The sequence below is a fragment of the Vipera berus genome (assembly GCF_964194415.1).
Source record: "Vipera berus genome assembly, chromosome: W".
In the NCBI taxonomy this organism is placed as follows: Eukaryota; Metazoa; Chordata; class Lepidosauria; order Squamata; family Viperidae; genus Vipera; species Vipera berus.
This window is the reverse complement of record NC_138210.1, coordinates 55,051,110-55,070,927: the sequence shown is the minus strand read 5'-3', so window position 1 is coordinate 55,070,927 and position 19,818 is coordinate 55,051,110. Positions and strand designations below refer to the sequence as shown.

Sequence of the window (19,818 nt, the reverse complement as noted above, 5' to 3'; positions counted from 1 at the left end):
CCATGCTGGCTCAGGAATTCTGGGAGTTGAAGTCCATGAGTCATAAAAGAGCTGAGGTTGCCTACCCCTGGCCTAGGCCGCTTTATGACTCATGGACTTCAACTCCCAGAATTCCTGAGCCAGCCATACTGAGGGGAAAGGGAGAGGTTTCCATGCTGAGCCATGCTGGCTCAGGAATTCTGGGAGTTGAAGTCCATGAGTCATAAAAGAGCTGAGGTTGCCTACCCCTGGCCTAGGCCGCTTTATGACTCATGGACTTCAACTCCCAGAATTCCTGAGCCAGCCATGCTGAGGGGGAAAGGGAGAGGTTTCCAAACTGAGCCATGCTGGCTCAGGAATTCTGGGAGTTGAAGTTCACGAGTCATAAAGGAGCCCAGGTTGCCTACCCCTACATCAGACTGAAGTTAAATGATACCAGCGGGGTCATGGGAGTTGTAGTTCCACGCTTCTGAAGAGGAAAGCTACCATCCCACCCTCCCAGAGTCCAGAACGAACCACGTGAGGAAGCTCCGCCGAACGTCGCCTGGGCGGCGTGACGTCGCCAGCCAGGTCGACGTCTTCCTCTTTCGCTGCCCTCGCACGCACCGCTTCCGGCGGGCAACCGGAAGGAAGGAAGGAATCTGGCAGCCGAGACTGGGAGAGGAAGGGAAGAGTCAGCGGGCGCCATTTTGAGAAGCGCTAGAGCTCTTTTCCTCCTCCGCACTCGAGCCGACGAAACCTGCGGCCTGCTTCGGACTGTGGCGCCAAGGAAGTGGCTTTCTTTTGCCACGGGCGAAGAGGCGGTCGGGGGGCTTGAGCGGGTGGCTCGCCGCACCTCCCGTTAGGCTGAGGGCAGGAGGAGGAAAGCGGTCAGGAGTGGGCGGGCGAGGGCAGCGAGACCGCCCGGAGTAAGGGCCGCGGGGGGGGGGGAAGGCCGAGGCCAGCTCGCGCAGGGGGTGCCTGTGGTAGGCAGGCAGCGAGCGAGCAAATTTTTGGTGGGAGTCTTTTTTTTCTTTTCGGGGTGCCTGAGAGGGGGATAGCAGGGAAGGGTGGGCCGGGGTCTGCTGCCAAGAAAGAGTTGCGGGTGAAGCTTTTTGGGCCCGAGGGTGGGGGAAGTCTTAGCCTTTCAATACTTCAGAAAGAGAAGAGTGCGTTACACTACAGAAGGGCTTCACGTGCGATGTCATTACAAACGGGGGCGCAAAGAATATAAAGCCCCAGAGGTGGGGGCGGAGAGAAAAAAAACCGGGGGGCTGATAGGACTGCACAGCATCTCGTTTGGTTGGAATAAGCTTGGAAAAGGGGTCTTACTAGTAGGTGTGAAATCTTCAAAAAAAGTTCTCGAGGCTCTTGAGCCCTTGCTTTGCCCCAAGATGAAAAGGGGCATCGGGAAGCGTGCTAAAGAGGTGTAAAGCCACGATTTTGAGATGTGCCTGTTCCCTGGTTAACCGTCCTTGGTTTGGCCTCTACTTGTGGAAGAAGCAACGGAAGAAAAAGACCCGTTTGTCCAGGCTGTGGATTTGCAGCCATTCGATACCTTCCTTACCTGTTTGCCTGTTCTACGAATTAGATTATGGCTGCCAATATAGGAGGAGACCAGCATTCTTCGGAATGGTGATTGCAAACCTTTTATTTTAATTTCAGCTCGTGGGGCGGGGAGGAGGAGAATTTTAAGGTTTGGGTAGGCTTAAGCAAATTTGAAATACGTGTCTACTACGGTAGCAAAGCCTTCTTACTTGGCATTGTTTATGCCAAGTGATGTGATAACTATTTTTTAAGTAGGTGTTTTGTTTTTGAAAGCAAATTAACCTGTTGATGGACCAGTTCCCATCTGCTGTAATGGTTGCCTGTACAGGAACATCTTTTGAAGTACACATTATTCATTGGTGAATTGAAAGGTACTAGGTGTTGGATTTTTCTTCTGTTATCTCTAAGGTGAGGAGTCTAACCTACAAACTGATAATATCACAGTCAAAGTTAAAACTGAAGAAGAGGGAAGAAAAGCCAACTCCAATCCCTTTGTACTTATGGGAGGGCAAGGCTACTGAATTATGACATGTTGACCTTTTTGATAGGAATTCCTATGAAATTCCCAAGGGAGGGAGGTTTCAGGTAAAAGGAATAATTATTGCAGTATCTTTAGAGTGCTTCATATGCAAATTTTGTTATGCTAATCAGGAATGATTAATGTTTGGGTTTTTTGTGTTTCAATTTAGTTTTTTTTTTAAAAAGTTAGCTTTCAGAATTGTTCATGTATTTTTAAATAGTGTATTTTTTTTCAAATTTTTCAGATGTGCTCATTTCTGTAATCAATTTGGATTTGCTTTTTTTTCTTATTTTATCTAACCTTATATTTTAGTTATTGCTAACTTGTGGGACTGATGCAACTTTTCTAGGTCATCTCCATTAGAGTTAACTGCCTTTTGCATGTGAAAAGATAAAGAATTTCTGCTGAATAATGTAAACATATTCCCTGAAGATTTGGCTTTGGTTTCTGCTTTCAAAGACTTTAAAACTAATAACACTTTCTTGGATTTGTCTTGGTCAATGTGTATTTTTAAATTAAAATAATTAAGGTTAGATAAAATATTTTAGGACTTTATAAATTAGATATTGGAAATAAGAGACTGTATAGAGTAGAAAAATCTCGTGTCAGTAAAGGTTTGTAATTACAACAGCTTTCTGAGTGAATGTAGTTTTAGCTAAAGATGCTTATATCTTCAAAGAATGCGATTTCGTGAGAAATATTCTCTGATTCTGAGTTTTTTTGACAAGTATTTGTATTATTGTATTTGTCCAAGCTATTTAGATAATCCATTTGATCTATTGTACAGAAAAGTTCTATTTCTTACAGACAGTACTAGCTAAATAGTTGTCACCAATTAGACCAGGGGAGTTTGAATTTTAACAGGAAAAAAGAGTGAAGTGTACTATTTAAAAAGCAATATTTTGTAACAAAAAAAGCCAAAACACTTTCTTAGACTTGATTCAAGTTGAAATTGACATTCTGCTTATGACATCATAATGCTGATGATGTCACAGGCTTATAGGTCTTAGTAGTTGACCATCAAGATAACATGGTAGAAGGATAGGTTAAGTAACACTTTCCAATTAAATATAACTATTTTAGCCATCATATGTGGGTGAGTATTGGTTTTGACTCATTCATTACTTGATAAAAATGTATTCCTGGGCAAATAATGTTAAATTTTGTTCCCATTTTGTCTTAGTAAAATTTGCATGAATATTGACAATTTTATTTTTGACTATTTTGTCATATATAGGCAGCTTTAATTTGTTCTTATTTTTATTGTAAGCTGTCCTGAGAATTTGATTGTAAGGCAGCTAAGCATAAACAGTCCCTTAAAGTTACTCCTATCACCAGAACATAATAAGAGGGAAGGCTCTCAAACTTATAAAAAAAAGAAAGGTAAAAATTGGAAAAACTTTCTCAGAGTCTTAATATTAAATGGGAAACTAATTTTTTGTGGCATTGCTCGCATACATGAATAAAAATTCTAATTCTTAAAAAATCCAGTATCTTATGGCACCTTACAGACTTACCACAACATATATTTTGAAGGGGGAAGAATTGTGAAACTTAAGAAAAAAGTATCTCTAGTTATTAGTTAAGCAAAACTGCTTATGCTCGCCAGTTGGAGTGACTAAACAAATTTTGCTAGTAGGAGATGCCAAATTTCTCAGTACATAATACTAAACAGCACAGAAGGCACTTCTATTCTTGTTGGCAGGAAAAGCAGGTTGCTCATTTAAGATGAGATACAGTTCCCAGAATTCTGTATTGGTGGAATATGCAACTGGTTGTGTTCTAGTAACAGTCTAAAATTACTGTCTCATTAAAAATTTTAATTATCCTGACATATCTGAGAAATATGCATTATAAAAAGCTAGGAAACAAGAATGTACAGTAATGTCATTTTTCACAAAGTTTTAAATCACAAGTGGGCAGGATCTGGCCCTCCAGTGCTACTCAAGTGTCATCATCTGCTAGTCAGCAAGGTGAATAATAAGGGGAGTTTCAGTCTAACATCCTGGAGCCAGATGTTGCCTGCCCCTACTCTGAAAAGAGTGATGACAGTTTGGGGCAAATACAGTTTATACAGGTAGTCTTTGACTTAGAGACACAATTGAGCCTAAAATTTCTGTTGCTAAGCAAAACAGTTATTAAGTGAACATTACCCCATTTTTACGACTTTTCTTGCAACAGTTGTTAAATGAGTCACTGCAGTTGTTGAGGTAGTAATTACAGATATTTAGTGAATCTGATTTTCCCATTGATTTTGCTTGTCAGAAGGACGCAAAAGGTGATCACATGACCTCGGGACACTGAATCCATCATAAATGCATGCCAGTTGCTAAGGGCCCAAATTTTGGTCACATGATCATAGGGATACTGCAGTGGTCGTAAGTGTGGGAAAACAGTCAAAAGTCACTTTTTTCAGTGCTGTAACTTTGAACAGTCACTAAACCAATAGTTGTAAGTCAAGGAATACCTTTAATGTATAGGCTTACTTATGACAACTTTCATTGTGACTATAATTGGTAATTGACTTTGTCAGAAATCTGTTGTTTTATTGTCCATGCCCTTGGAACCAAGCTACTGTATGCCTAGATACTGTTTTTTAGTGAGAAGCAACAGTGAGGGTAATAGTCTATCTTGGGGTTACCAGCGATTCCAACTTCTACAAATAACTGGTTGTTATTTTGTTTTTTGAATTGAGAAACTTGCTGGTTTCACAATCAATTTGAAGTATGCTATATGGAGAACAAAATAAAGATATCATAAATGTTAAATGTTTCGGATGCAAATAGATCAGCAGATAATAGCCTACATAGATGTATCAGCTTGTTAATCTTCTTTCAAGGCGGAATTAGGAACTGACATAAAAAATGAAGTAAAACATAGATTCTGGATTGACAGGTATAATTGAAATTGGCATTGTATTTTGGCTAAGGTACATGAGCAGGGAAAAATAAAATCTCTGGTCATTTTTATTCTTGTAATCATGTGAAGCTAATGAAACAGAAGCTCTTTGTGCATCACTGTCTTTTCTCCCTGGTTTGAGACTATTCTTCAGCAAGTTCTAAAGTCATAGTAGCTCACGTATACTGGTATGTGGATGAATTTTCTGTGGTGACTCAGGAACTGAATAATAGTGCTCAATTAGATTGAACCAGAGTTCAAATTAAACCTACCAGATGTTCTGGCTAGCACTCTTGGGCAGCAGGTTCTGTAAACTGAAGACAAGCACAACTTTGTGATTTCAAGGCTGTAGCAATGATACATGGGAATAAAAATCCCTGCAACTTTCTCTTTTTCATCTACGGTCTCTTCTACTTTATAGGGTTTCACAGTACAACCTGGGTACTGCAAGCACCAGAGAAAACGGAATGGAAGGTCCAATGCATGAGAACCCCGAATGGGAGAAGGCCCGGCAAGCGCTGGCTAATATTAGCAAGGCCAATGCTGCAGCTGCTTCTGGCAACAGTAAAGGTGCCACCAACGGTCAAGCTAACACACAGGTAAGAAGGAGCCAATGATGCTTTAGACGTCCTTGGATTGCTGCTTGTGCCTTAAATTTATAATTGGAAAACATACAATTGTTTTGTTTCAGCCCTGGTCATTTAAGACTGAAACTAACCATTTTGATCAGTGCATGACACGTTTCTACTTTTCACAGTACACAGCACAGCAAGGAGAATCCCTGCAGCAGCAACAGCAGTACTACCAGTGGTATCAACAATACAGCTATCTCTACCCCTACAATTACTATTATCCTATGGTAAGTAATAGCATAAGGTCCCTTTAGAATGTCTTAAACTAGGACGAAGAGGGATTCAGTCTTTTAAAGCAGAGTATAATACTTCAGAATAAATAAGGCAAGATAGAATTTTCCGTATTTGTTGAGCTTTATCTATGCCCTCCAATCCCACACAGTTTTTAACAGAAGGATCCCAAGTGGCCACATTGTGTGATGAAAGCAAATAGGTCCTTGTTGCTGGTAATCTGTCCACCAAAACTTAGTTTAGGCTTTGCAGGCTGGATACCAAAGAATGAGAACATCAGCAAAGACACCAGGCCGATAACAAACCTGTTAGCAAATGTTTATTCAGAAATTGACCTTGCATATATTCACAGTAAGGGACGCGGTGGCTCAGTGGGTTAAGGACGCTGAGCTTGTCGATCAGATGGTTGGCAGTTTGGTCGAATCCTGAGTGCCGCGTAACACGCCTGTTACTCATCCCAGCTTCTGCCAACCTAGCAGTTCGAAAGCACGTAAAAATGCAAGTAGAAAAATAGGGACCACTACGGTGGAAAGGTAACAACGTTCTATGCGCCTTTGGCGTCTAGTCATGCCGGCCACATGACCACGGAGACGTCCTCGGACAAGCGCTGGCTCTTCGGCTTTGAAACGGAGATGAGCACAGGACCCTAGAGTCGGAAACGACTAGCACGCATGTGCAGGGGAACCTTTACCTTTATATTCACAGTGCCAGGAGGCTCCTCCTGGGTGACATCGGCTGGGTTTATGGAATGAACCTTTTCCTTTCTCCCCCACTTTCTGGAATGTTGGCACACAATGCGGAATACACATTGAGAGGAATGTGCTAGTTCCTGGTGTTTCCTAGCAAGAATCTTAGGGGGCAAAATCCTGGTGTGTGTGTGACTGATTCAGGCCTTGTCAATTTCAGGCAGCCTTGCAAGAGGGCCAGAGGTTTTTAAGAACTAATCAAGTCCCAGAGCAGAGCTTATTAACCTGTGAAAAAAGCTGCTCATAAGGGCTAGGAAAATGGCTTAACCGCAGGACTCTACATATCTATTATATATATATAAGATAAATGCAGAGTTTCATAAAGTTTGTAAAAAGAGAGGCTAGGATTTCAAAATGTTAGAAATCCACTAAGTGGAATCCAGGCAAGAGAAGACCTTGAGTGGAAACCCAATTAGCTTCTGTTTTTATACAAAAATTATATATTGCCTATTGTGTAAAGCACAGGTGTCAAACTCGATTGCATCACGTGACGTGACATGTCGCGATGGTTTTTTTGCCTTTGTGGAGCCCGGGGTGGGCGTGACGCATCCGGCCTGCAGGCTGCCGATATGACACCCCTGGTGTAAAGTATCTCTTCACTGATCCATGATTTGCCTTCCCAGCAAAATGTCTACTCTGGGTATGGTTCTCCTGGGCAATATGGTGTCCCAGGCTCTTATTCCTCAACACCCCAACAGCCACCAGTTCCTGGACAGCACCAAGGGAGTATGAGCCAGGTAAGACACATCACTTTATTTAAATATTGTTATATATATATATATATATTATATGTGTATATATATATATATATATATATTATATGTGTATATATATATATATATTTTATGTGTATATATATATATATTATATGTGTGTGTATATATATATATATATATATATATATATATATATATGTGTGTGTGTGTGTGTGTGTGTGTGTATGTATGTGTATGTATATATATGTATATATATAAAATACAGTAGCGGGGAAAATATAAATACACAAATCCAATCGCAAAAAATTCAAAATTCATCTCAGAAATTCTCAGTACTATCTTAACAATTTAAGTAGTAAGATCGTTTGATTTTTCTGATATTTCCCTAAAGGCTTCTGGCTTTAATGCCCCCCTTGGTGTGTGCAGCTGAGCAGATTTTTTGGTTGTAATGCCACCTTGGTGCAAGCCAGTGGTTCCCAAACTTTTCTACAACCCGCACCCCTAGAACGCTTGTGATATATTCTCACACCCCTTACAGAACTTCAAAATAACAGTGAATTATGCATATACACTATAATTTTGAAAACCCAAGTTTTTGCACCCCTGGTTGGGAACGCCTGGTGTAAGCAGTTGTAACAGTACAGAAAAAAATACAAGTTGTCCATCTTTATATCAGCTTACACGAAATAAAGGGGGGGGGGTTGAGCAAAGCCCCAACTCCATCGTAAGCTCTCTGCTTTTAGCTGTTTTTTAAAATGGGGCAGGCAGAGATATTAATGGCACGAATCTCCTTTCTCTAGCCTCCCGTTCCAGGCATGGAAGACGGAGGGATGTCGTACTCAAGCCAGCCTCAGCAAATGCAAATCCCTAACCCGCCACAGTCCCCTATGCAACATCCCAACCACCCTTCGCAGCACAGCAACCTGAACATGGGCCCTGGGGGGCAGCAGCAGCAAGGCGGCCCTCCTGGAGGGTTGCACTCTCAGCCAAACCAGCCAAGTGCCTCCTATAACCAACAACAGCATTCTTACCAGGACACGGCCAAGCCCAAGAAAGGACAGCAGTTGTGGAACCGCATGAAACGTGAGCTTCTGGGAGTAGAGGTGGAGGGGAAGGGAAGGCAAAGCACTTTCAGGGACTCAAGTTACTGGGAAGGGGAGTTGGCAGTCTCTGGAGGAAGTTTTTATTTCCGACTACTGATGTCTTCTTATCAGCTATGCCATCTTTTCTGGCATAATTTAAAGCTTTTGCTTTAATGAGGTAACTTCTGCTTTGAGGTTTATTAGCGTATAGGGCAGTGATGGCGAAGCGTTTAGAGGCAGAGTGCCTAAACTGCAACCCAAAACCCACTTGTGTACCTTTGGGTGCTGGGCGGGCGTGGCCCATTGGGTGGGCGTGGCTGCGGTGGTAACGGCAGACTGGGTGGGACTAAAAAGTTCAATCAATCCCAACTTTGCGAGATCTTTTTTTTCCTGTGAGAAGTTGAAATTGATTGATTGATTGAAATTTATTTATTTTTTTGCACATGGCGGCAGAGGCCTAAAGTGAAAACGTTTTATAAAACCTGGGGCGACGGCATGCATGCCCACAGAGAGGTTCGCCACCACGGGTGTAGGGAGATGGAAAAGAGAAAAGAAAACGTCTCTGAAATGTGTAGCCTCCTGTGTCATACTCAAAAATGGTTTTCATTCATTTGTTGGATCGAACCTATAGAAAGAGTTGCCAAAGACATTTGTAACAAATTTAGCTCTGCTGGCAGATCCAACTTTTAAAGAGCTACTGATCATTCAGTTAAACCACCTTTGATTAACTTCCAAGTTTCTGTTGTGGATTAAAAGAGGAATTGTTGGCACTGTGCACACAGCCCCCCCCCCCCCATCTCTGTTGGACAGTGGTGCAGAAGCTTCCACTTTACTGAACTTGGAAATCTTATTTGGGCTCTGGGAAACACCATCGTGGTTGCAGCTTCCCTGCTGCTGACATTTTGGTCCCCTGAGGACATAGTGGATAGACTGCAAACCACAGGTAGCCTTGAGCATCTTAGCGTATCTCCAAGAATGTGTTGTCAAATTCAAGCAGCAAAATGGCCAGATTCTAGAATCATGATTTTGTTGTTGTTAGTTCAGCATTAAGAATGGGAATGGAAGGAAGCTGGTGAATAAATTAATAGAGGAGGATAGAAAGAATGGGAATGGAAGGAAGCTGGTGAATAAATTAATAGAGGAGGATAGAATGGAATAGGAGTTTGGTATTTATGGGTCCCTGTGGGCAAGTGGAAAACCTTTCATTCACGTTAGGAGCTCTGTGGATTCAGTCCATTGTGTTGGAATCGAACTAAATTTTTGCCGTTGTCTCAAGAGTTGTAGCAAGAGCTATCTATAGCTTAAATCAGGGGTGTCAAACTGCCGGCCCACGGGCCGGGCGCATCATCCGGAAGCCGCGCCCACCCCATTGCCAGCAATGGAAAAACCGTCCCGATACGTTGCGCGACATCATGTAACGTCGCGAGTTTGACATGTCTGGCTCAAATGGAAACTGTAGCTTATATCCTCCCATAATGTTTATGAAAATGCGTAAAATGCTCTTGGTACTGCAATAAGGGCATTTGTGAATGCATAAGGCTGTTTCCTCACATATGCAGTCTCAAATTTTGGGAGTATCAAAATCCATTAAAATAATCCTTAGCACATCTGCTTCTCTTGACGGGAAGATTTTATATGTAGATTTAGAGAAAGAGAGAGAAAGAAAGAGAGGCCACTAAATCTGCAAAGTATTTTTTTAAAAAATATGCATGCACAAACACACCTGTGAATCCTCTTTTTATAAACAGAAGCACCTGGGTCTGGTGGTCTCAAATTCAACCTTCCAAAGCGTCCCTTTGTAGTAACAAGTCAGAACTTCAGCTCTTTGGAGCAGCAGCAGCAACAGCAACATCCAAACTTTGGCTCCCAGCAGAATTCAGAGAAACGTCACAATCACAGGTTTGCAAGTTTCGTCTCTTCTCAGTTTGTTTATCGATACGCAGCCCAAATCACCAGGATAACTCTAGGCCCCCGTTTACCTCGTGGGATTTAAGCGCTGCTAAAATCAGGATAGAGGAGACAAAACTGATGCTAATTTGGTGTGTGAACAAAACGTGCGGAATGTCCTCAAAACATTCCTCCACTTTCTTTCTTGGAATAGAGAATTTACCACGCTTAGTAAAGTGAAAAGAGATTCAAACGAGAGTTTGGGGGAAGCCCCGAAACACTTTGTGCTTTTCCTTTGGTTTGTCATGGTACGTTGGCTTCTGTTCCAGTAACCCCTCCTTGAGATACTGGCTGGCTGGCTGATTTTGTGGCATATTTTAGGTGAGGAACAGAAACATACTTTAGATGAAGAGGTGGTGCTTTCAACATGAGGAATATGCTATGGAAGTTATGCATTCTTGTTTTTAGGGAACAGTGCCTTTTTCCAGTGTTCTGTGGAGTGTAAGGGAGTGTGTTAAAACTGCCATCCTTCACTCCAGCTTTGCTTAGCTAGATGTCAGCCTGCCGTGAACAATTGGGTGGGTGGGGGGGAGAGAGAGAAGGGGGGAAAGTGAAACTAAGCACCATGCTGTTCCGAGACATCAGCTCATCACCCCAAAGCCACAAGCTGGAAAATGGAGTGTAATGGCTTGAGTTTTAGCCTGCCTTTGCAGGTACATTTACCAAAACAACTTCTTTGAATGTAGCTGGTCAGTTGGGAGATAACGGACGAATGCAAATGGGAAAGTTAACAGGGAAACTTTTGCGCTCAAAACCTCAGTTCTGGCTTTGCTTTACTGTAACCGCTTGGGCTTCTTAGTAAAAGAATTTTCACTAGAAATCGAGTCAAGAGTCTGTCTTGACTGTCCAAGACCAAGCTGGGGCAGGACTGACAAGGTGATCCATCAGGGAAATCTCTACTTATGACAGTGATGGTGAAGCTTTTAGAGACCAAGTGCCCAAACTGCAACCCAAAACCCATTTGTGTATCTTTGGGTGCTGGGTGGGCGTGTCCCATTGGGTGGGCATGGCTGCGGTGGTAACGGCAGACTGGGTGGGACTAAAAAGTTCAGTCAATCCCAACTTTGCGAGATCTTTTTTTTCCCGTGAGAAGTTAAAATTGATTGATTGATTGAACCTTTTTTTTTGCACATGACGGCAGAGGCCTAAAGCGAAAAGGTTTTATAAAACCCAGATGAAGGCCTAGGACTGGGGCGACGGCACGCGTGCCCACAGAGAGGGCTCTGCGTGCCACCTGTGGCACGCATGCCATAGGTTCGCCACTACGGACTTATGACCATAGTGGAGTCCGGAATTTCCATCATAAGTCATGATGGTTGTAAGTTAGAAACATCCACGTGACTGACACAGTTTTACTATCTTTTATGCGATGGTTGTAAAGTGAACATAGCGGTCATAAAGCAAGTCAATTCATTCCTATGGATGGTTTTTTGCTGGAAAAGCCAGCAGATGACATGTAAATCGTGGTCATGTGACTTTGAACCCTGCAACCATCCAGAAAAGTGAGCCGGTTGCCAAACACTGAAAATATGGTGATGTGGCCACAGTGGGATGCTGCTTTCGGAATTCCAGACTCAGGTTGTTGCTTTGGAGCATCTGTTGGAATTTTGAACAGTCACTAAGCAACTAATTAAGTGAGGGAGTACAAGTATGGAATAAAATCATATGTGTTTCTGTGAGGATGTTTGCAGATTGTAAAAGAGCATGCCTCACGTCCAGGGTAATGCTGTGATAATGTGGCAGTAGCCTATTGGAGGATGTCTCTCCTTAGATAGGTTATGATGCACTGGACAGGAAACAATAATGTCAAGAGGACAGAAGCAGGTAAATCAGATCTTAGTGCTGCTAGGTCTTTTAGGCCCACACATTTGGATGCACGGCTATGGTGTTCATTGGATAATGAATACAGATAGTCCTTGGCTTACAGCCATTTGTGTAGTGACCTCTGTTCAAACAGCAGCACTGAAAAAGTGACTTATGGCCGTTGCAGCATCCCCACAGTCATGTGATCAAAATTCAGCCACTTGGCAACTGGCTCATATTTATGACGGTCGCAGCATCCTGGTGTCATGGGATCACCTTTTGCAATCTTCTGACAAGCAAAGTCAATGGGGAAGCCAGATTCACTTTACAACTGTGTCACTAGCTTAACAACTGCAGGGATTCACTTAACAACTGTGTCAAGGCAGGTCATAAAATTGAGCAAAACTCCCTTAACAACTGTCTTAGCAACAGAAATTTTGGACTCAGTTGTGGCCGTAGGTCAGGGACTACCTGTATCGCCCTTGTAAGGCCCTAGGAGGGTTATTCAGATTGTTGGTTGAATCTCAACTACTCTGCTCATGAATTGCCAGGTGACAATATGACCCGGGAACAGTTGGGCCAATGAGACAGCCTGCGAATTTTTAAATATGGAGCACACTGTGTTAAAAAATGAGGTGGAATGGAACAGGTTGCCTAATGAGATAATTAAGCTTCCAGTCGACGACGTTTTGCAAAATGTTTAGCTTCCTTTCAAATAATCTAACCATTTTTGAAGTGTGCATTTCCGTATTAGTGGAGTCTTCCTATTTTAATATTTTCTTTTTCCGTACAGTTCTTCAACGGGTAAGCCTGAAGATTGGCCCCAGGACATGAAGGAGTACGTCCAGCGTTGCTTCACCGCTTGTGAGTCGGAGGAGGACAAAGACCGCACAGAGAAGCTCCTTAAGGAGGTCCTACAGGCCAGGCTGCAGGATGGCACTGCCTACACCATTGACTGGAGCAGGGAACCATTACCAGGGTGAGTAACTTTGGGAGAAGACGTGAAGTGCATAAATAACCCAGTTAATCTTAGTGAGTTGTATTTATTTCCCTCCTGATAGTATTATTTTAAGATAAGGAGAGGCAAAAGTAGAAGTAATCAACTGGAGAGTGATGAACATTGTCACTGACTGGAGGTTTGAATACAGGTAGTCCTCAAATTACGACCATAATTGAGCTCAGAATCATGGTCATAAGTCATGCCAGTCAATAAGTGGGTCAAGATGTGACCACGTCTATTTTGTTACCTTTATTTCAGCAGTCATTAAGCAAATCCATTGCCCACAGTGGGCATTTTTGCCAGAAACAGTCATTGGTTTTCAGCAAAAAAAAAAAACGAAAACAAAAAAACAGCGTAATAACCTGTGGTCACATGACTGTGGGACACTGCAAATGATTATAAATGGGCCGATTGCTGGATGACAAAAAATGTGATTGTGTGACACGCAAGAGCGCCCTGACTGTCAGAACTTCGAACGTGGGTCATCAGTAGCCCTTGGGGAGGTCTGTCATGATTTCAAACATTCCCTAAGTGACCAGCTGTAAGTCGATGACCGCTTGTAACTTTCTTACCTCTATCTAGGGAACTAAGAAGGGGAGAACGCTTGGAAGACCAAGATTTCTGTTCCTTTTTTTTCCAGGATGCATTTTCCTTAAGGCTAGTAAACTTGATTGCATCTAGTGGGTTTAGCACACAACACGCTCAACTTTTTTTTAGCTGGTGTGTATGTTTAGAGTTTTGAGTGCGTGTAACGGATGGCCTAGTTGGCATGGTGAGTAGCTTGCTCATTCACAAAACCCGTTTCCTAAGATTCAGCCGATCGGTTCTTCTTTCTGCAGCCTGGGCCGAGACAACGTGTCTGAAAGCCCCAAGAAGAAACAGCAGCGCTGGGAAGTGTCTTGTCTCCACTCGCCACGTGCCTCTATGCCATCAAGTCTTGCTCAGCAACAGCAGCAGCAGCAACAGCAGCAGCAGAGGAGCGGGGGCGGCAATGCCCAGCCCCAGCGAGGGGGGGGTAGTGGAGGAGCTGGGACTGGTCGGACTCACGGCAATGCCTTCCCCACCAAATTTGGAAACCGCAATGTTTTCATGAAGGAAAATAGCTCCTCCTCAAGTGTTGATTCACGTTCTAGGTCAAGGTCCTCGTCTCGATCTCCCAGTCGCCACTTCCGAAGAAGGTAAACAACGGAGGTCAAAGAATAGAAGCGTGGTGGCGTGCCACAGGTGGCACGCAGAGCCCTCTCTGTTGGGCACGCGCGCTGTCGCCCCAGTCCTAGGCATTCAGCTGTGTTTCATAAAAGCTTTTCGCTTTAGGCCTCCGCTGCTGTGTGCAAAAAAAAAAAGTTCAATCAAATTTCAACTTCTCGCGGGGGGGGAGAAAGATCTCGCAAAATTGGAATTGATTAAACTTTTTAGTCCCACCCAGTCTGCCGTTACCACCGCAGCCACGCCCACCCAATGGGCCACGCCCACCCAGCACCCGACGATACATAAGTGGGTTTTGGGTTGCAGTTTGGGCACTCAGTCTCTAAAAGGTTCGCCATCACTGGAACAGAATATGTTTGTGACGCTTCTCTTGGGTCTGTGCAGTTCCATTGGTTCTACATTGGAGGTATCGCTTCATTCTTGCATATCTGCCCAGCCAAGGTGATTAAAACTCCCCCTGATGAATGAAGGCACACGTATGTGTCCCAGAATAACGTTGCAGGATCTAATCTGAATTAGTCACCAGGACCAGAGGTTTAGCCTTCCAAGCTTTTCAGACTTGTGTTAATGCTCCTCCTTAGGGAACTTAACTAAATCTCCGCTCCCGGGACCGACGCAGATTGGATCCTGCAAAGCTTCACCTCTTTGATATAAACCATGCCTATTAACACTGGAGCTAGAAGTTTCTGTTTTTAAAGAAAAGAGAAGTCACAAACCGAGACTAGTAGAAGCCTGTAACTTTACAGTTCAAATAAAATAATATTCTTCATTTTATTCAGCTTTTTTTTGCTGATTTAATAAAACAATGCCAGGTCTTGAGTTTAAAGGTAAATATTTCCTACCTCTTATGTAGTGATTCAGATTCAGACAGCTCCTATTCTGGAAATGAGTGTCGCTTGGGTGGCCGTCGGAATACTCAGAAAAACCGAGGGCGTGGAGGCCACATGGACAGAGGGCGGATGAGAACACAACGAGGAAAAAGGCAAGTTGCGTGGGGAGAGGGGCTTTCGGTGTGCTTGATAGCTGCTAATCGGTGATTTGGAAGGAGAGCTTGTAAGACGGATTGTAAGAAATTTTTAGTTTTTGACCCTCAAGAGAAATGGAATCATGCAAGAAGCAGTGCTGTACTCAGAACTGTTATGCACAAAGTCCTCAGTGCATGCCAATCCTATTCTGCAAGATCCTTAGGGATTTTCAGCAATTCCAAGAGTTGAGACCCAGCCAGATTTAATATAGTTTTTATTAAAGAGATTGTTTCCTACTGGCACATGTGATTACTTGCATAGCAGATGTGGCTTTTCCTTGTATCGTATGTCATGGTTCTTATGCAAAGACCCAACAAAATCAGAACTCGGAGGCTAGAGGTTTCCTTAAAGAACCTGTTTATTGGTTACAAAATATCCGCAAGGTCAAAAAGTGAAACCAAGTCTGAAATTCCCTCCAAAAGAGTTACAAAGTCAAACTTCCCACCCCAGTGCTATGCATTCGGCTCCTTTCCTCAGTAGAATAATTTGGCAGGCTTTCTATCAAAACGCCCAACCCCCTAAGCTGACTGATAGAATGACCTTGGTTCCCACGGGACCCAGAATTGTTTAGACTAGCAAAGAGACACTGTGTCTCCTCCCTTTCTTCTGGCAACCTAGAACGAGCCAGACGGCTTCAGCCAGGTTCATTGTAGAGTTGACATCATACATTTCTTCAGAAGTTTCAGTTTTGGCCTTACATTCAGGCATACTGAGGAGCCGTGATGGCACAGTGATTAGAATGCAGTATGGCAGGCTGACTCTGCCCACAGCCAGGCGTTTGATCCTGATCGTCTCAGTGTTTACTTAGCCTTCCATCCTTATGAGGTCGTTAAAAAGAGAACCCAGATTGTTGGGGGCAATGTGCTGACAATTGCAAACCACTCAGAGAATGCTGTAAAGCACTATGGCTTATATACGTACTATTGCTATACACACATATAATCTTAAAAAAACTCTTTCCTGATTTTGATTAGCTTAGCTATCTTGGGATCTCTCCAGCTTCTCTATGCATTTCTGGTCTCTCTCTCTCTTTTTTTAAGATTTCAGACAACAAATCATTCTCTTAGAGACCTCATAAGTTCCTCTTGCCCTCTTGGCATCAGTTGTAATTTTCAGTTTTCCAGCTCGTTGCATTCCTTGACAGCTTTTTGACACCATCTTTGCCCGTTCTGCTTCCTGTGACATTTTCCCACTTCCATTCATGCTCTAAAGTGCTTATGTTGTGTTTAAATTGCAATCTAGAAAGAGTGCAGAGAAAAGCAACAAAGATGATTAGGAGCCTGGAGGCTAAAACATAAAGAACGGTTGCTGGAATTGGGTATGTGTAGTTGAATGAAAAGAAGGACTAGGGGTGACATGATAGCAATGTTCCAGTATCTCAGGGGTTGCCACAAAGAAGAGGGAGTCAAGTTATTCTCCAAAGCACCTGAAGGCAGGACAAGAAGCAATGGATGGAAAGTAATCAAGGAGAGAAGCAACCTAGAACTAAGGAGAAATTTTCTGTTAGAACAATTAATCATTGGAACAACCTGCCTCCAGAAGTTGTGAATGCTCCAACACTGGAAGTTTTTAAGAAGAGACTGGACCAAGCCATTTGTCCGAAATGATATAGGGTTTCCTGCCTGAGCAGGGGGTTGGACTAGAACAGGGCTTTTCAACCAGTGGCACGGGTACCACCTGTGGTACATTGGCACCTGGCAGGTGGTACGCGACCCTCCTAGAAAAGTAGCGGGGGAGGGGAATGAGCTGAACCGGTGGCAGCACAGCAGAAGCACCAGGATCAGCACCGCTTTCCAGCTGGAGCTCGGTGCTGATCTCGGCACATCTGCTGAGCCCAGAAGAAGTGCCGATCAGCTGGAATGTTGCAGCATCTCCAGGCTCTTGTGATTTACATTCAGATGCTTGGCAACTGATTCATATTTATGACGGTCACAGTGTCCCAGGGTCATGTGAAGTGACCAAAACCTGCTGCAACCACCCAGCAGAGGGGGGGGGAAATAAAAACCAAACACCCCCCCACTCCATCCCCCCTGCCAATTCTCAACAGAAATGCTCAGAACAGTGAAAACCTCGGACAGGAGGAAGAGCGCCGCTGGGCAAGCAGGCAGGTGTCTTGCTTGGCTGTGGCTTGTGGGGGCACTTTTTTCAGTGCCATTGTAACTTCGAACAGTCACTAAGCGAACTGTTGTAAGTCGAGGACTACCTGTACTTCATTACTTTTTTCCTTTTTTTGTCAAGTTTTTGACACCTTGCTAGGCGACTGGTGGTACTCGGATGTTGCCCTATCCTAAAAGTGGTACAAGGGGTGAAAAGGTTGAAAAGCCCTGGACTAGAAGACCTCCAAGGTCCCTTCCAACTCTGTTTTTCTGTTAATCAGTGAAAGATACTAGACGCATTAATGATCATGAAGACCTACGATTACAATAATTCGTATAAAACAGTTAACACAAATACTCCTAAGTATTGCTTGCATGCTTACATAAGGTTCTTAGCAACACATCCAATTCATCTCTCTCTCTCTCTCCCTCTCTCTCCCTCCCTCTCTCTCTCTCTCTCTCTCTCTCTTCAGACATGATCAAGGTCCTCCCAAGCGCAATCGGAAACGCAACACTATGGATTATGAAGACCCTGAAAAGGAATTCAAGAAGGAACGGAGGGCAGCCCGCTTCCAGCACGGAGCCCATCCAAAAAAGCTGCGTCTGGAGCCTCTCATCTTACAGATCAATGCTCTTGACACCGTTGGCTCTGATGGCCTTGACTGGAATGAGCTGAAGATTGTAGGCACCTGCCAAGACATCACAAAGCATTACCTGCGCCTCACCTGTGCCCCAGACCCCTCCACTGTCCGGCCTCTCTCCGTGAGTAACCGCCAAGGGGAAAGCAAAAAGCCTTTTCAAAGAACCTGCCTACAGGTAGTCCTCGACTTAACAACAGTTCATTTAGTTACAGTGGCACTGGAAAAGTGACATGACCGTTTTTCACCCCATGTTCACGTGATAAAAATTCAGCCACTTGGCAACTGACCCGTATTTATGATGGTTGCAGTGTCCCAGCATCACGTAATCAACTTTTGTGACCTTCTGACAAGCTAAGTAAATGGGGAAAGCCAGATTCACTTTAACCACGTTAATATTTATTATTTATTTTTATTTATTATATTTTTATACCGCCCTTCTCCCGAAGGACTCAGGGCGGTGTACAGGGCAATAAATACAAAAACAAGATACAAAAGTTAAAAGCGATTAAATAAATGCCCAAGGTTAAAACAATAATTAAGATGTATTTAAAAACCCAACCCTAACCCATCAGACCAGGTCAGACTGCTCAAATAGATGCGTTTTTAGATCACGCCGGAAGGAGCGAAGGTCGGGGGCCGTCCGGAGCTCAACCGGCAAGCGGTTCCATAGGTCTGGCGCGCCCACAGAGAACGCTGTCCCCCTGGGGGCCACCAATCGACATTCTTTGATCGGAGGCACCCTGAGGAGGCCCTCTCTGTGGGAGCGCACTGGACGGAGGGAAGTTGACGCCGGCAGCAGGTGCTGCCGTAGGTAATCCGGACCCATGCCATGTAGGGCTTTGTAAGTCATCACTAACACCTTGAACCTCACCCGGAGGGCAACCGGCAGCCAATGCAGCTCGCGGAGCAAAGGTGTAACATGGGAGTATCGGGAAACCCCCAGCACAAATCACGCGGCTGCATTCTGCACCAGTTGGAGCCTCCGAGTGGACTTCAAGGGCAGCCCCATGTAGAGAGCATTACAGTAGTCTAGACGAGAAGTCACGAGCGCATGAGTGACTGTACGCAAGGCATCCCGGTCTAGATAGGGTCGCAACTGGCGCACCAGGTGAACCTGGGCAAAGGCCCCCCTAGTCACAGCTCCAATATGCTCTTCTAATAATTGAACAGCTGCAGCGATTCACTTAATAACTGCACCAAGGAAGGCCATAAAATGGGGCAAAACCTAACTCATTTCGCAACAGAAACTTTGGACTCAGTTGTGGTCGTAAGTCAAGGACTACCTGTAGTACGTGTTTGCTTCTATTTGCTCTCTCTTTTCACCTGTCCTTTTTAACAGCTCTGGGTTGGTTTCAAGGCAATAGGCAGTGATAGGATGTGAAAAAATTTTAAGAAAGGAAGAGGAAGAAGAAGCAGATTTGCCCAGCCAGGCGTGCAAGACTAGAGACCATGTACTAGACAGGATGAAGTGGTACCAAAAAGATATATACTCCTTTACTCCTATCCTGTGCATAACAAAGATCCATTCCGCTTCTCTACAGCGTTGCTTTGCCCAGTATTCATGTTTTAAAGTTAAGGTGGATGGACAGTCTTCAGCTTGGACTGCTGAATTGCAGACTGACTATTTTTTTTTACCAGTAGGCAGGAAATGACAAACTGGGTGTGTTCTTTGGGGGCGGAAGAACTGTTAAAATATAAATTCTGTTAGTTGCCCTGAGCATTCCTTGAACAGAAAGTGCAGGCTAATCTAGGAGAACAATTATGCCATC

The 19,818-nt window shown here is 43.8% G+C and overlaps 1 protein-coding gene across 3 annotated transcripts in view; it reads left to right on the top strand.

The window, feature by feature from the left end:
• Window positions 1-1,063: 1,063 nt before the first annotated feature.
• Window positions 1,064-19,818, top strand: part of LOC308676519 (leukocyte receptor cluster member 8-like) — a 28,418-nt gene continuing 9,663 nt past the window's right edge. For all 3 annotated transcript variants that reach the window (XR_014028308.1, XM_081342358.1, XM_081342357.1), the window contains exons 1-10: window positions 1,064-1,593; window positions 5,346-5,523; window positions 5,682-5,783; window positions 7,157-7,270; window positions 8,050-8,332; window positions 10,080-10,230; window positions 12,875-13,060; window positions 13,921-14,259; window positions 15,141-15,269; window positions 17,882-18,170. Coding sequence is in view for 2 of the 3 variants with exons in the window: in XM_081342358.1 (XP_081198484.1) it covers window positions 1,553-1,593; window positions 5,346-5,523; window positions 5,682-5,783; window positions 7,157-7,270; window positions 8,050-8,332; window positions 10,080-10,230; window positions 12,875-13,060; window positions 13,921-14,259; window positions 15,141-15,269; window positions 17,882-18,170 (1,812 nt within the window). In the remaining variant the exon portion in view is untranslated. The remainder of the gene's footprint in view (window positions 1,594-5,345; window positions 5,524-5,681; window positions 5,784-7,156; window positions 7,271-8,049; window positions 8,333-10,079; window positions 10,231-12,874; window positions 13,061-13,920; window positions 14,260-15,140; window positions 15,270-17,881; window positions 18,171-19,818) is intronic.